Source organism: Gorilla gorilla, chromosome 12 (assembly GCF_029281585.2).
Source record: "Gorilla gorilla gorilla isolate KB3781 chromosome 12, NHGRI_mGorGor1-v2.1_pri, whole genome shotgun sequence".
NCBI lineage: Eukaryota > Metazoa > Chordata > Mammalia > Primates > Hominidae > Gorilla > Gorilla gorilla.
In genome coordinates, this window is record NC_073236.2 from 84,595,575 (window position 1) to 84,612,245 (window position 16,671).

Here is a 16,671-nt window from a genome sequence, read left to right on the forward strand (position 1 = left end):
CCACTGTGGAAGGGTGGCACTGAGTTCAGATGCGAAGTCCTACAATCACTGCACTCTCCCTCCACCAAGCACAGGTTCTCCATGGCACATTGCCACTGCCAAAGGATGGGGGAGTGGTGAGTTGGCAATTCAATACTGTCTTTCTACCCTCTTCAGTGCCTCTTTCAGTAACATGAAGCTATAATCAGGTGCTGTGATTACACAACTGACTTTTGGTTCTTATGAAGGTGCTTTTTTGTGTAGGTAGTTTTTTTTGTTTTTGTTTTTTGTTTGTTTGTTTGTTTGTTTTTGAGACGAGAGTCTCACTCTGTCACCCAGGCTGGAGTGCAGTGGTGCAACGGCTCACTGCATCCTCCGCCTCCTGGGTTCAAGTGATTCTCCTGCCTCAGCCTCCCCAATAGCTGGGATTACAGGTGCCTGCCACCATGCCTGGCTAATTTTTGTGTTTTTAGTAGAGATGGGGTTTCACCATGTTGGCCAGGCTGGTCTCGAATTCCTGACCTCAAGTGATCTGCCTGCCTTGGCCTCCGAAAGTGCTGGGATTACAGGTGTGAGCCGCCATGGCCGGCCATGTAGACAGTTAAATTTGTTGTTCCTGTGGGGAGGACAATCAGTGGAGGCTTCTATTCAGCCATCTTGCTCTGCCTTCCTGGATATTTTAACAATATTAATTCTTCCAGTTCATAGCATGGCATATCTCTCCATTTATTTGTGTCTTCTTTAATTTCTTTCATCAGATACAACAACATGGATAAACCTGGAGCACATTATACTACGTGAACTAAGCCAGGCACAGAAACACAAATAGTACATGATCTCATTTATATGTGGAATCCAAAAAAGTCGAATTCATAGAAGCAGAGAGTGGAATGGTGGTAACTAAGGACAGGGTAGGTGGGGGAAATAGGGAAATGTTGGTCAGAGGATACTAAGTTTGAGTTATGTAGGATAAATGTACAGCATGTTGACTATAGTTAATAATACTATATTGCATAATCGAAATTGCATAGCTGGGCATGGTGGCACATACCTGTAGTACCAGCTAGTTGGGTGGCTGAGGCAGGAGGATTGCTTGAGCCCAGGAGTTTGAGGCTGCAGTGAGCTATGATCACACCACTGTACTCCAGACTGGTGACAGAATGATACCCCATCCCCCAAAAAAAAGAAAAAAAAAAGTTGCTAAGAGAGTGGAGTGTAAGTGTTCTCAATACGCATGCACAAACACACACACACAGAGGTAATGGATATGTTAATTTAGCTTGACATATTAATCGTTTCACTATGTATATCAAACATCATGTTGTAGACCTTAAATATATACAGATATACAGTTTCTATTTTTAAAAAAGAGATTTAAAAAAATTCAGTTGACTTTTGTATATTGGTCTTGTATCCTGTGACTTCGCTAAATCTTTGTTAGTTCTAGTACTTCTGTGGCTTTCTTAGGATGTTCTGTGTAAGTGATCATGTCATCAGCTAATAAAGACAGTTTTACTTTTTTCAAATCTGGGTGACTTTTTTTTTTTCTTGCTTTATTGTACTGGCTAAATTCTCCAATACAGTTTTGAATAGAAGTGATAAAAGGAGATATTCCTGCCTTGTTCATGATCTTAGGGATAAAGCATTTAGTTTTTCATTATTAATTATTAGCTATAGGTTTTTCATATATGCCCTTTATGAGGTTGAAGAAATTCTCTTGTATTCATGGTTGCTGAGAACTTTGATCAGAAATGGATATTAGATTTGTCAAATACTTTTTTTTTACATTTATTGAGATGATTATGTTAGTTTTGTTCTTTTCTATTAGTATAATGAATATGTTGCCTTTGTGGGAAAAACTCCACAAAATTTAATGATTTTACTGTAATACAGAGTTGGGAAACCATTACCATAACCTAATTATAGAACATTTTCATCATTACAAAAATAAACTTTGTACCCATTAACTCCTCATTCCCTGGTCTCTTCTTCCTCTCCAAACTGCAGGCAACCACTCATCTATTTGCTGTCAGTATGGATTTACCTGCTTTGGTCCTTTTGTGTGAATGGGATCATACACTATGTGGTCTTTTTGTTACAGGTTTCTTTCACTTAGCATAATGTTTTTGAGGTTTGTTCATGCTGTAACATGTATCATTTCTTTATATGGCTAAATAGTATTCCATTGTATGAATGTACTGCATTTTGTCTATACATTCATCAGTTGATGGTCATTGGGCTTTTCCCACTTTTTGGCTATTATGAATAATGCTGCTATGAACATTTGTATACAAGTTTTTGTGTGGTTACATATTTTTATTTCTTTTAGGTAGAGACTTAGGAGTGAAATTGCCAAGCTAAATTATATGGTAGCTCTGTGTTAACACTTTGAGGAATTGCTAATCTGTTTGGTTGCACCGTTTTCCATTCCTGCTAGTAATGTATAAGGGTTCCTTATGAACAGGGTGTGTTTTTATCTATCTTTTGATTATAGACTTTCTAATAAGTGTGAAGTGGTATCTCATTGTGGTTTTTATTTACATGTCCATAATGACTAATAATGTTAGGCATCTTTTCACTTGTCTCTTGGCCATTTGTGTGTCTTCTTTGGAGAAATGTCTATCCTTTGCTCATTTGTAAATTGTGTTTTTATTATTGAGTTTTAAGAGTTCCTTATATAGTCTGAATTAAAACCCTATTTGATACTTGATTTGCAAATATTTTTTTCCCACCTGTGGGTTGTCTTTTCACTCTTTTTAATTTAAAAAAAAAGTGTTTCACTGGTTTCTTTTGAAGTTAAAAGTTTTTAATTTCGATAAGTTCCACTTATGAATTTTCTTTTTTATGGCTTTGCCTTTTGTGTTGTAGCTATGAAATCTTTGCCTAACTTAAGATCACAGACATCTGTCCAGGCGCGGTGGCTCACGCCTATAATCCCAGCACTTTGGGAGGCTGAGGCGGGTGGATCACAAGGTCAGGAGTTCAAGACTAGCCTGGCCCAAATGGTGAAACCCCGTCTCTACTAAATATACAAAAATTAGCCGGGTGTGGTGGCGGGTACCTGGAATCCCAGCTACTCAGGAGGCTGAGGCAGGAGAATCGCTTGAACCCAGGAGGCGGAGGTTGCGGTGAGCTGATATCGTGCCACTGCACTCCAGCCTGGGTGACAGAGTAAGACTCCATCTCAAAAAAAAAAAAAAAATCAAAGAGATCTACTCCTGTTTTCTTCTAAGAGTTTTACACATTCAGATACATGATCTACTTTTGGTTAATTTTTGTGTATGATGTGAGGTAGGGGTCCAGTTTCATTCTTTTGCTTAAGGATAATCTGGTTTTCCCAGCACCTTGTTGGGAAAATACTTTGTATCCGTTGAATTTTGACCTCTTTGTCAAAAATCAATTGACTATAAATATTTAGAGTTTATTTCTTGACTTTCAGTTCTATCCCATTGCTCTAGATGTCCACCCCACGCCAGTAGTACACTATCTTGATTACTGTAGCTTAGTAGTAAGTTTTGAAATCAGAAGAGTGATTCCTTCTTTGTTTAGATTAGTATTAGCATGGTTTATCTTCTTCAGTCCTCTAACTTTTAATCTATTAGTGTCTTCATATATAAGATCAGTTTCTTCTAAGCAACATATACTTGGATCCTACTTTTTAAAAATACAATTTGAGGCCAGAAGCAGTGACTCACACCTGTAATCCCAGCACTTTAGGAGGCCGAGGTGAGTGGATCACTTGAGGTCAGGAGTTCGAGACCAGCCTGGCCAACATGGTGAAAACCTGTCTCTACTAAAAATACAAAAATTAGCTGGGCATGGTGGTAAGTGCCTGTAATCCCAGGTATTTGGAAGGCTGAAGCAGGAGAATCACTTGAACCCAGGAGGCAAAGGTTGCAGTGAGCCAAGATCACACTACTGCACTCCAGCCTGGGTGACAGAGCAAGACTCCATCTGAAAACAACAACAACAACAACAGCAACAACAACAATCTGACAGTCTTTGCCTTTTAGTTGGGGTGCTTAGATTATTTACATTTAATGTTGTTGTTGACATGTTATGTTTTGTTTTTATTTATTTATTTTTAGAGTCAGGATTTTGCTATGTTGCCCAGGCTGGAGTACAGTGGCTATTCATAGGAACAATCACAGTGCATTACAACCCAAACTTCTGGACTCAAGGGATCCTCCTGCCTCAGCCTCTAGAGTAACTGGGAGTGCAGGTGTGCACCACCACACCACCACACTTCGCTGGTGTGTTTTATTTTGTTTCCATTTCTCTTATCTCTTCTTTTTTTTTTAAACGTTTTTTCTGCTTTTTCTGGCTTCTTTTGGATTAATTGAATATTTTTCTCCTTTGTTGACTTAGGAGCTATATAACTCATTATTGTCTTATTTTGGTTGTGCTGTAGGTTTTATAGATTGTATCTTTAACTTACTCCATTCTATTCTCAAGTGATATTATACCACTTGATGTATAGAATAAAAACACTACACATCTAAATACTTACATTCATAGCATATACCATATCTATTCTTCATTTCTTTGTGTACGTCTATTTTTCTGGCTGGGCGCAGTGGCTCATGCCTGTAATCCCAGCACTTTGGGAGGCCGAGGTGGGCGGATCACAAGGTCGGAAGTTCGAGACCAGCCTGGCCAACATGGTCAAACCCCGTCTCTACTAAAAATACAAAAATTAGCCATGCATGGTGGCCTGCACCTGTAATCCGAGCTACTTGAGAGACTGAGGCAGAAGAATCACTAGAATCCAGGAGGTGGAGGTGCAGTGAGCCAAGATCACTGCTCTCCAGCCTGAGTGACAGAGAGAGACTCCATCTGCAAAAACATATGTATGTTTTTCCATCTGGCATCATTTTACTTCTGCTAAAACTACCTTTAATCTTTTAGTGCAGATCTGCTGGTGACAAATTCATTCAGCTTTTAAATTCTACATTTTACCTTCGCTTTTGAAAGGTATTTTTACTAGGTATAGAATTCTAGATAGACTTTTTTTTTCTTTCTGTAGTTAAAGGATTTTGTTTCACTGTCTTCTGGTTTGCATTACTTTTGCCGAGAAATGTTATTTCATCTTTATCTTTGTTCTTCCGTACATGTGTATCTTTTCTCTATGACTACTTTTAAGATTTTCTCATTTTTACTTTTTTTTGACAATTTGATTGTGAGTGTTAGTATAGTTTTATTTTCATGCTTCTTATGCTTGGAGTCCATTGAGATTCTTGGATCTGTGGGTTATGGTTTTCCTCATATATGAAAATATATAGCCATTATTTTTCAAATATGTTTCTGCCCCAGCCTCCCTTCTCCCCACTCACCGATTCAGGGAAGTCAGTTATATGCCTGAAGTTGTCCTACAGCTCATTTATTCTTTGTCCAAGTTTTAGTCTTTTACGTTTTATTTTGTATATTTTCTATTGCTGTTTTTAAATTGACTAATCTTCAGTATCTAATCTGCAGTTAATCCCATCCAGTGTATTTTTCATTTCAGACATTGTAGTTTTCATCTCTGTAACTTTGATTTGAGTTTCTCTTATATAGCTCATGTCTCTACTTAACATATTCCATCTTTCCTCTCCCTCGTAAATGTGAAATAATACAGTTATAATAACTTTTAATATCCTTTTCTACAAATTCTATCATGTCAATTTTGATTTATTAAATTTTTTTCTCATGGGTAATATTTTCTTGCTTTTTTGCAAGCTTAATTTTTGATTGGATGCAAAACATTAAGAATTTTAGGCTGGGCATGGTGGCTCATGCCTGTAATCCCAGCACTTTGGGAGGCTGAGGCAGGTGGATCACGAGGTCAGGAGATCGAGACCAACCTGGCTAACATGGTGAAACCACGTCTCTACTAAAAAAATACAAAAAAAATTAGCCGGGTGTGGTGGCGGGCGCCTGTAGTCCCAGCTACTCTGGAGGCTGAGGCAGGAGAATGGCGTGAACCCGGGAGGCGGAGCTTGCAGTGAGCCGAGATCACTCCACTGCACTCCAGCCTGGGCCACAGAGCGAGACTCCGTCTCAAAAAAAAAAGAATTTTACCTTAATGGTGCTGAATTTTGGTAAATTCTTCTTAACCTTTGTTCTGGAAGCAATGTGATCCTTCTGGAGCTTGTTTTCAAATTTTGTTAGGCAGGACTGGAGCAGTGTTAGGTTGGAAGCAAAACCCTTCTGAATATTCTACCTGATACCTGAGGATTATGAAGTTTGCCATTCTGGTGGAAGAGTTATTCTCAGCTATTTCTGAGCTCTAGGGATTAGTCCCTCTAATCCTTCTGAATAGTTCTTTCCCTGGCCTTAGGTAGCTTCCTCACCGGTATGTGCTAATCAGTACTCAGCTGATGACCTGTGGGGAACGGTGTACAGATCTCTGAAGCTCTTACCCTAGGCAGCTCTCTTTCTTCTGGTACTCTGCTCTGTGAGCTTTATATGCATTGACCTCACCAGACTTCCAGCTCCATGTCCTCAATTCAGGAACCCAGACTCTAACTGGCTTCTCCAACTTTGTACTCTGGCTTGGAAACTTTCTCCAGGCAGTAAACTGAGGCAATTGTTGGGTTCACCTTGATTTTTTTCTCCCATCTTTCAAGGATCACTATCCTTCACTGCCTTATGTTCAATGACTTGAAGGCTGTTATTTTATATATTTTATCTGGTTTCATGCCAGAAGCAAGAGTTTAGTTCATTTGCTATGACTAAACATAATTAACATAATAACTATTTAACAAAATTATTGATATATTTGGTCTTAAGCCTATCATTTTGCTATATTTTTCTCAATTATTTTCATCAGTTCTTTGTTCCTTAGTTTCTTCTTTTCAATCTTATATTGTGTTAATTGAGTAGTTTTTAAGAATTCCCTCTTTTCTCCTATCTTGGCTTTTTGGCTACACTTCTTTGTATTATTGTTTTAGTTGTTATTCTAAGGATTATAATATTCACTGCTTGCTAGAGTCTACCTTGAATTAATAATTTACTACTCTACATATAATGCATGAACCTTACCATCACCTTTCTTCTTTTGTGCTATTATCATATACATTGTTACTATTTTTGCCTTAAATATTCACTTGTGTCTTAAGGAAATTATGAAAATAAAAATATGTCTTTTATATTTACTGAGATAGGCAGCTGGATCACATCCTTGTAATCCACTGCACTTAAATGTGAATTGAATTATACTGCATATATTCTTTAATCCTGCATGTGTTCCTGAATTATACTATTGCTTATAATTATATTGTTTTATGTCTTTTTTTCACTCAATATTAGTTGTGAAATTTAGCCTTGTTTCTACATGTAGCTGTGGTTTATTTTAAATCTTCTAGATTGAAATATACTACAATGTATTTATCTGTTCTGCGGTGGATGGACATGTAGATGGTTTCTAGTTTGGGGCTATTATAAACAATTTTGCTATGAAAATATATCCTGGTGCATGTATGTAAACTTCTCTGGGATATGTATCTAAGATTGAACTCTCTGAGTCATAAGGTATGCATATCTTCAGCTTTTGAAGATAATAACAAACATTTTCCCAAAGTGTTTGTATTAATTTATATTCCCAATGGTAATGTATGCGATTTCCTATGTTCTATATCTTTGACAATGGTTGGTAGTGTTAGACCTTTAAATGTTTATCATTCTTGTGGTCATGTAAATTTATTATGGTTTTAATATGAACTTGCCTCATTACCAGTGAAATTGAGTATCTTTTCATATATATGTATACACATATACCCTTTTGTTAAGACAGGGTCTTGCTCTGTCACCTAGGCTGGAGCGCAGTGGTACAAACATGGCTCACTGCAGCCTCAACCTCCTGGGCTCAAGTGATCTTCCCACTTCAGCGTCTCTAGTCATTGGGACTACAGCTGTGAGCCACCATGCCTGGCTAATTTTAAAAAATTTTTTGTACAGATGGAGACTTGCTATGTTGCCCAGGCTGGTCTCAAACTCCTGGCCTTAAGCCATCCTCCCACCTTGGCCTCCCAAAGTGCTGGGATTACAGGTGTGAGCCACTGCACTCAGCTCATATATATCTTTGTATTTGGATTTCCCATTTTGTGAAGTACTTAAGATCTTTTGCCCATTTTGCTGCTGGATTGTCTATATTTTTCTCAATGATTTTTAGGAGTTACTTATGTATTGTAAATATTAATCTTTTGTTAATTAAAATGAGTTATAAAAATCTTTTCTCATGATTTCTTAAGATGAACAGAAGTTTTTAATTTTAATGTAGTGGAATTTATCTGCTTTTCCTCTGAGGTTAATTATTTTTATGTATTATGTAAAAGTCCTTCCCTACCCTAAGTCATTTTTCTTTTTTCTCCTCTGAAAATATCATCGTTTTGCTGTTTACATTTGATTTTTAAGCTACCTGAAACTTGTTTTTGTGTTCAGTATGATTTGGGAGTTCAGTATTTTTCTTTAATAATTTTTTTTTTTTGAGACAGTCTTGCTCTGTCACCTGAGCTGGAATGCAGTGGCTTGATCTCAGCTCACTGCAACCTCCTTCTCCTCCCAGGTTCAAGTGATTCTCATGCCCCAACCACTGAGTAGCTGGGACTAGAGGCATGCACCACCACACCCAGTTAATTTTTGTATTTTTGGTAGAGATGGGGTTTTGCTATATTGACCAGGCTGGTCTGGAACCTCTGAGTCCAAGTGATCTTCCTGTCTTGGCCTCCCAAAGTGCTGGGATTACAAGCGTGAGTCACCATGTCTGGCCCAGTTTTATTTTATTTTATTTTATTTTATTTAAGATGGAGTTTCGCTCTTGTTGCCCAAGCTGGAGTGCAATGGCGTGATCTCGGCCCACTGCAACCTCTGCCTCCCGGGTTCAAGCAATTCTCCTGCTTCAGGAGTAGCTGGGAGTACAGGTGCATGCCACCATGCCTGGCTAATTTCTTTTATTATTATTTTTTTGTTGTTTTTAGTAGAAATGGGGTTTCACCATGTTAGCCAGGTTGATCTCAAACTCCTGACCTCAGGTGATCCGCCTGTCGCAGCCTCCCAAAGTGCTGGGATTACAGGCCTGAGCCACCGCGCCTGGCCTTATTTTTTTAAATATATAGTTTCTCTGTTCTAGTACTATTTATGTAAAGTCTGTACTTTCTCCACTAATTTGTAGTGCCACCTCAATGATCATATCTTTTGTTTCTAGAACATTTCAAATCTGCTTGTTTTAAAAATCTGTTCATCTTTATTATGGCTTCCATTTCTACCTTTATATTTCTAATAATTTTAAACATATAATTTTTTTTTGAGACAGGGTCTCACTCTGTCATCCAGGTGGGAGTGCAGTGGTGTGACCACAGCTCACTGCAGCCTTGACCTTCTGAGCTCAAGTGATCTTCCCACCTCAGCCTCCCAAGTAGCTCCCTATACTGGTGGGAGTATAGGCATACCCACCATGCCTGGTTAATGTGTTTTTGTTTTTGTTGTTGTAGAGATGACATCTCACAGTGTTGCCCAGGCAGGTCTCAAACTTTTGGGCTCAAGCATTCCTCCCACCTTGGCCTCCTGAAGTGTTGGAATTATAGACGTGAGCCACTGTGCTGAGCCAGACATAGATATTTTATACTCTCTTTTATAGTCAGTTGTTTGTAGTTCTGAAGTATATAAATTCTCCAGATTATTGGGTATCCTAACTCATGCTCATGGATGTGCTTTGATTTGTGTGACTGATAATTTTTATTTATAATATTGTAAGCTTTTTACATTGATAATATTGTGAGCTTAATTTCTTCCCCACTGTGGGATTACTGTGTATTCTCTGGAAAGGCTTTATGTTTGTCTCTGCCTGGTCTCTAATGTTTCAACAGCCTGAAGCTGATCTTTGTTAATTTGTTGGCTTTGGCTTCCTGAATCACATACATAACTGAAATTCAGACTTCATTCCCCTGTGGATGTAGGTTGTTTTATTTTATCTAAGGAGAGGGAAAGATATAGCCAGGAATAGTAGTCCATGTGAGCCACACTGTCATGTTTTCAGAGTCTTAGATCTTTAAAGGCCCATCTCAAGTTTGATAGCTTAGAATCGATTAAAATTACTTAAATCTTAAAATACTTATTTTTTAGACAATTGCTTTCTGTTTTTAAAAGTTTGTATAAAACCTAGTTTTTAAGACATATTAAAGCTCAAAGATATCATTGGTAGAAGCAGAACTTCTAATAAAATAATGTTCACAGCAGTTTTTCCCATAACATTTTCAGAAAATTTTAATAAATAGACTGTTTTTAACTGTAGATTAAACTGTTATGACCTAGGTACTAAGATACAAAGATTAGTAAGACCCAATCCTTTCAATGAGATAAAGGACTAATTGGGAAGAGAGATAAAGAGGCAGACAAGTGTGGAGCCAGCTCATTCATTTGTTTATTCATTTACTCTTCATTCAACAAAATTGATTATCTAATATGTGCTGGGCATTGTTCTAGGTGCTGGGGATACAGCAGAAAATGAAACCTGCAAAAATGATTTGCATCACGGAGCTTACATGTAGAGTGATTCTAGTGATATGAAGAAAGTTCTCTGGAAATTCAAAAAAGGCGTATTAATAGTTTGGTATTTCTACCCTCAACTGTGCCTGTTGTCTTCATGTAGACACCTTTTGTTTTATCTTTTTCAGAGAATAAGCCTCAGCTTTTTCTAGGTCCTGGAAGGGGGTATCATCTGACTGGGTGAGGAATAGCTTTTTAAATAGCCTTTCAGCCATGATTTCTAGTTTTAGCCCATCTCACTACAGAGGTTCCCAGTGCTGGCAATTCCTGAGACTTTCTGTGTTGTTTGGTGTGAATTGGATTGCTTCTTCTTGGTTTTCCTTATTGGTAGTTTAGGAATCAAACTTTTTATGCTCTGCGTCTGCTATGCTAGTTTCTACTCTCTATTTTCTGGCTTTCAGAATTTTGTTATTTCCTTTTAAATTTATTCTTATGAAATCCCTTTACTATTATTTTAATGATTTTAATGAACTAAAATTGAATGTGTGTGTTCAGTCTACCGTCTTTACCTGAAAGTCTAATTGAATTGTCGTGAATCTTGTTAATCTATAGTAGGTATAGGAAATCTTTGTGTGTGTGTGTGTGTGTTTTGTTTTTTTTTTTGAGATGGAGTCTCAGTCTGTCACCCAGGCTGGAGTGCAGTGGCACGATCTCAGCTCACTGCAACCTCCGCTTCCTGGGTTCAAGCGATTCTCCTGCCTCAGCCTCCTGAGTAGGTGAGATTAAAGGCAGGTGCCACCACGCCTGGCTAATTTTTGTATTTTTAGTAGAGACAGGGTTTCACCATGTTGGTTAGACTGGTCTCGAACTCCTGACCCTGTGATCCACCTGCGTTAGCCTCCCAAAGTGCTGGGATTACAGGTGTGAGCCACCGTGCCTGGCCTAAGAAATCTTTTATCTTCTGCCATCATATGTGTGTGTAAATGTATATATATTTAACTTATCACAAAACATGAAGAAGATAGAATGTTATAAAATGTTGGATAGGAGGCACAATATCTTTGTTTCAATTTTATCTTTACTATACACTTGCATTGTGTTCTTTGAGCAAGCTACTTTATCTGCTTGAAACTCAGTTTTATTACTTGAAAAACAGGAATGTTGGCCAGGTGTGGTGGCTCATGCCTGTAATAGTAACACTTTGGGAGGCTGAGGCAGGCAGATTGCTTGGCCCAGAAGTTCAAGACCAGCCTGGGCAACTGGTGAAACTCTGTCACTGCAAAAAATACAAAAAATTAGCCGGCCGTGGTGGCACATTACTATAGTCCCAGCTACCCAGGAGGCTGAAGTGGGAGGATCACCTGAGCCTGGGAAGTTAAGATTACAGTGAGCCGTGATCGTGCCACTGCACTCCAGCCTGGGCAACACAGTGAGACCCTGTCTCGAAAAAAAAAAAAAAAAAAAAAGAAAGAAAGAAAAGAGAGAAAACAGGCTGAGCATGGTAGCTCACGCCTGTAATCCCAGCACTTTGGGAGGCCGAGGCAGGCGGATCACGAGGTCAAGAGATCGAGACCATCCTGGCCAACATGGTGACACCCTGTCTCTACTAAAAATACAAAAATTAGCCGGGCGTGGTAGCATGCACCTGTAGTCCCATGTAAATGGGAGGCTGAGGCAAGAGAATTGCTTGAACCCGGGAGGCAGAGGTTGCAGTGAGCCGAGATTGCACCATTGCACTCCAGCCTGGCGACGGAGCGAGACTCCATCTCAAAAAAAGAAACAAAGAAAAGAAAACTAGGAATGTTAATGATACCCACCTTGTTAGGGTTATTGGTTAAGACCAGCTGATACTTTCAAAGCAGTATACAAGCTTTAGGGGTTTTTAGCACCATGCCACTTATTCAGAATTAATTTTCTTTACAATACAGTATATCTGAGAGTTGAGAAGTAAGTTTAAAAAGTCTGTGAACAATAAAAAATAGGTATTATATATTATCTTGTGAAAATCCATACATTTCATTAGTAGACCCTCAATCAGACGCAGAATCTATTTTTTATTTCATACCTGGTTTTACCAAGCTTTGATCTATGAAACTGGATCATAGATCAGTTAGACATGATAGAGTCTAAAGTTCAAGCTAGACTTGACAGAGTACAAAGCAAGAAACAACTTTATTCTTCCTCGCCATTGCCCTTTAAAAGGGCTGTGTTGGCGTTCCTATTTCTTTTACTGGATAATATCTTGGTCATGTCACATAGCTTTTTTTCACTCACTTTTAGATATTAATAGTTTTATTTTTAGGTACCCAAAAGTCTAGTCTAAACTAAATAGAAACTGCAATCTCTTGTTTAATCTAAAATTTTTCCCCTTACCCTGGATAGGCTCTGATTTGGCTCTAGAACCTATTGAGGCTCAGGAGACATGTTTGCTTCTTCTTTACTCTGCTACTCTCTCCTCTTCTAATCACTAGGCAGCTTTACAGTGGGGTTATATAAGGGACAGGAAAGGTCTTACTCAACTGGTGCAGTGGTCATTAGGCTTTGATGTTTCTTGGGTGTGGTAGATGCCCAATGTTGGCTCCTAGTTTACTGCTTTAGTCTTTGTTTTTTAGGGCCTTCCCTCACTGGGGACTTTCCATTGTGCCTTTTATTGATTCAGGAGGTATTACTTTAGCTGGCTGCTAATGATTCCCCTTTAGCTCCTTCTGGTGGTGTGTACCCCCAAAGACTCTCTCAGGTGGGGTTATCTGGTCTGCATGCAGACCTCTCTGAGAGAGCCTTTTCAAGACAACCAGCCTACCTGCCTTTCATGGAATCTCCGTCACCCTTAAGGAACATGCAATCTTGTGAAAGTAGAATTTGCTCGTACTTTAATTCTCTTTACTCACTCTAGCCTTTCACCTTTAAACTTTCCAGGCAAATATCAGCCTCTGGTCTTTTTGTTCTCTAAATTCCAAGACATCCATATCCAGTAGTTCTCTCTAAACTGTCTCACTTGACTTTGAGGAGGAGAATTAAAGAAAAATCTAGGAAATAAGATATGGTGGTAAATTTATTTTCTGCTCACAAAAAGGAAAATAGTCTGATGGATTAATTAAGAGTTCAAATTGACAGTCTTCCTCTCCTGCAAGTTCAAGCATTGAGTGTACATACAGCTTAATAAAAAATGAATTGTAGTCATGCTGATTTGGGATTGACATACTTTTTTGGTCACTGGCTGAATCTACATGTAAATTTCAGGATCCTAATTTGTCATCCTCATTGAATTATTTTCAAAGTTAGGGTATGTTAGACTAAGTATATACCTTTAAATGTCCAGTTTTATATTTGCCTCATTTGATTGGTCATTAAAGCAGGATAGTTTGCATTAGGAATTTTATCCTCTGTGTATCTGCAGCTGCACCTTTTGTTCTCTTCGGTCATAGCAAATTGGCCTCATTAACAGCAGAACCCTATGACTTAAAAGAAAAATATATTCGCTCACAGTTCTGGAGGCCAGAGCTCTGAAATCATGGTGTCAAGGGTTCATTCCTTCTGGAGGCTCTAAGGGAGATTCCATTCCATGCCTCTCTCCTAGCTTCTGGTGGTTGTCAGCGATTTTTAGCCTCCCTTGGCTTGTAGCAGATCATTCCAATCTCTGCCTCCATCTTCACATGGCACGTGATATTTAGTCATTTAGATAAAGTTTAATCTATAAGCATGAGTTAAAAATTATAAATGTGTAATTTTCGATTGTTAAAGTTTTAGAAAAGCAAAGGCACAAAAATAGTAATATGAAATAAGAAAAAGCAAACTATTTCTTAAAGTATTTGACTCAGAAAATTTCCTCCTTTCTGTAGCTGTTGGAAAAATTAGAGGAAAGCCTCTTCCATTACTCTTATTTTTTGAGGCCATGTTTATCACAAGTCATGCTTTTCCATGTCCTGTTGATGCAGCTCTAACCCTGGAAGGAATCAAATGTGGATTATCGGAAAAACGGTTAGATTTAGTTACCAATTGGGTTACACAGGAAAGGTAAGCAAAGTTAAGCTTTTAACTTAATTTTGACATTTCGTTAATAAAGTTGTTTGTTCTAAAAATATTAATAGTTTTATCAATATGTTACTTGAACATTTACTTCAGGTCCCTATTGCAATTAATCAGAAAGCGTTTAGTGGTCGGGTGTGGTGGCTCATGCCTCTAATCCCAACACTTTGGGAGGTAGAGGTGGGAGGATCGCTTGAGGTCAGGAATTCAAGACCATCTTGGCCAACATGGTGAAACCCTGTCTCTACTGAAAATACAAAAATTAGCCAGACGTGGTGGCCAGGTGCAGCAGCTCACACCTGTAATCCCAGCATTTTGGGAGTCCGAGGTGGGCAGATGACTTGAGGTCAGGAGTTCAAGACCAGCCTAGCCAACATGGTGAAACCCCATCTCTACTAAAAATACAAAAATTAGCCAGGCATGGTGGCACACGGCTGTAGTCCCTGCTACTCAGGAAGCTGAGGCAGGAGAATCATGTGAACCAGGGAGGCAGAGGTTTCAGTGAGACGAGATCGCGCCACTGCACTCCAGCCTGGGTGACAGAGCGAGACTCAATCTAAAAATATATGTATATATGCATTTAGTTTCCTGTAGAAATCTAATTTTCTTAGCAAATACACCACTACATTCCAAATAACTTTATTTTCATATTGACTATTATCGGGGTGATAGAAATTGATAAGAGTTATCAATAGACATAGGCAAAGGAGAGGAGATCCTTTAAAGTAACATCTGTGGGAAGATGGCTCCCATCTAGAGCAGAGAACAGAACAGCATCATTTCAACCGAATGTTTGATTTTCCTGGTCTATGAATATTCCTCACTAGTTACACAGCTGCAAAGGGTGAAAATCCTATCAGGTCATCTAAGAAACGAATCTTAGGTTTTCCTGTAAGCTTTTTTTCTCCTCGTGGATACTTCTGGCTATAAGTAGAACAATTGCTATGCCTACTGGCTTTTCATAATTATGGGCAAACCATAAAGCAGTTGTAGGAATGATTGTAAAGTAAGTGCACACTCACTCTGGGGATATACATAGTCGTATACATGTCTATCAGAATTATAAGCTTGGGAGCAAGTAAAGACCTTTCATAGAACATTCCTGTATGAATACCTTAGGGTAGGGCAGAATCAGTCTTCAATTTTCACACAAAGAAGAATCACATTTGGCCAGTTGCCATGGCCCACGCCTGTAATCCCAACATTTTGGGAGGCTGAGGTGGGTGGATCACTTGAAGTCGGGAGTTCAAGACCAGCCTGACCAACATGGCGAAACCCCGTCTCTACTAAAAATACAAAGTTAGCTGGGTGGGTGGCGCATGCCCGTAATCCCAGATAACTTGGGAGGCTGAGGCAGGAGAATCGTTTGAACCCAGAGGTTGCGGTGAGACGAGATTCTGCCATTGCGCTTCAGAATGGGCAACAAGAGTGAAACTCCATCGCAAAAAAAAAAAAAAAAAAGAAGAAGAAGAAGAACCCATCTTAGGGCCTGAGAGCCTATTCCCATGCACCTAAAATTACCATGTTTGGCGAAATTATACAGTTTATTCGGACATTGACTTCTTATTTAGAAATGTTTTGAATTTTGTTAAGCCTTGAACAAAACAAGAAAATCAGTTTTGTTAGCTTCTAAAGAAAATTTCAAGGCTGGTCATGGTGGCTCATGCCTGTAATCCCAACACTGGGAGGCCAGAGTGGGAGGATTGCTTGACCTCAGGGGTTCAAGACTAACCTGGGCAACATAGGAGACCTCATCTCTATGAAAAAAATAAAATAAAACAAAATAACCCAGACGTGGCGATGCCTGTAGTGTCAGCTACTCAGGAGGCTGAGGTGGGAAAATCAGTTGAGCCTCGAAGATCAAGGCTTCAGTGAGCTTGAGCATGCCACTACACTCCCACCTCGGCAACAGAATGAGATGCTGTCTCAAAAAATAAACAACAGCAACAAAAGTATACATTAGGGAAAATGAGAAAATTATTAAACGAATTATGTTAAATTTATTTTTGAAAGTCTATCAGTATTTTTTAGTACCACTTACAGGTCATGTACTCTGTTACAGTGGTCATTTAAAATTGCTGTTATAGGCCACAGCTCGCCGCTAGACCGGGCTCCGGGCTAGACCGTGGCGACGGCAGCGGCCCCTGGGCTGGAGGAGGATGATGAGGAGCGACGGAAGCGACACGGGGGTACGCTGCTGCG

At 39.0% G+C, this 16,671-nt stretch overlaps 1 protein-coding gene across 4 annotated transcripts in view; it reads left to right on the forward strand.

Moving 5' to 3' along the window:
- CLHC1 (clathrin heavy chain linker domain containing 1) overlaps positions 1 to 16,671 on the forward strand; it is a 67,120-nt gene that overhangs the window by 36,213 nt on the left and 14,236 nt on the right. For all 4 annotated transcript variants that reach the window (XM_019021057.4, XM_063696184.1, XM_004029260.5 and 1 more), the window contains exon 9: positions 14,283 to 14,457. In XM_019021057.4, the coding sequence (XP_018876602.4) occupies positions 14,283 to 14,457 (175 nt within the window). The remainder of the gene's footprint in view (positions 1 to 14,282; positions 14,458 to 16,671) is intronic.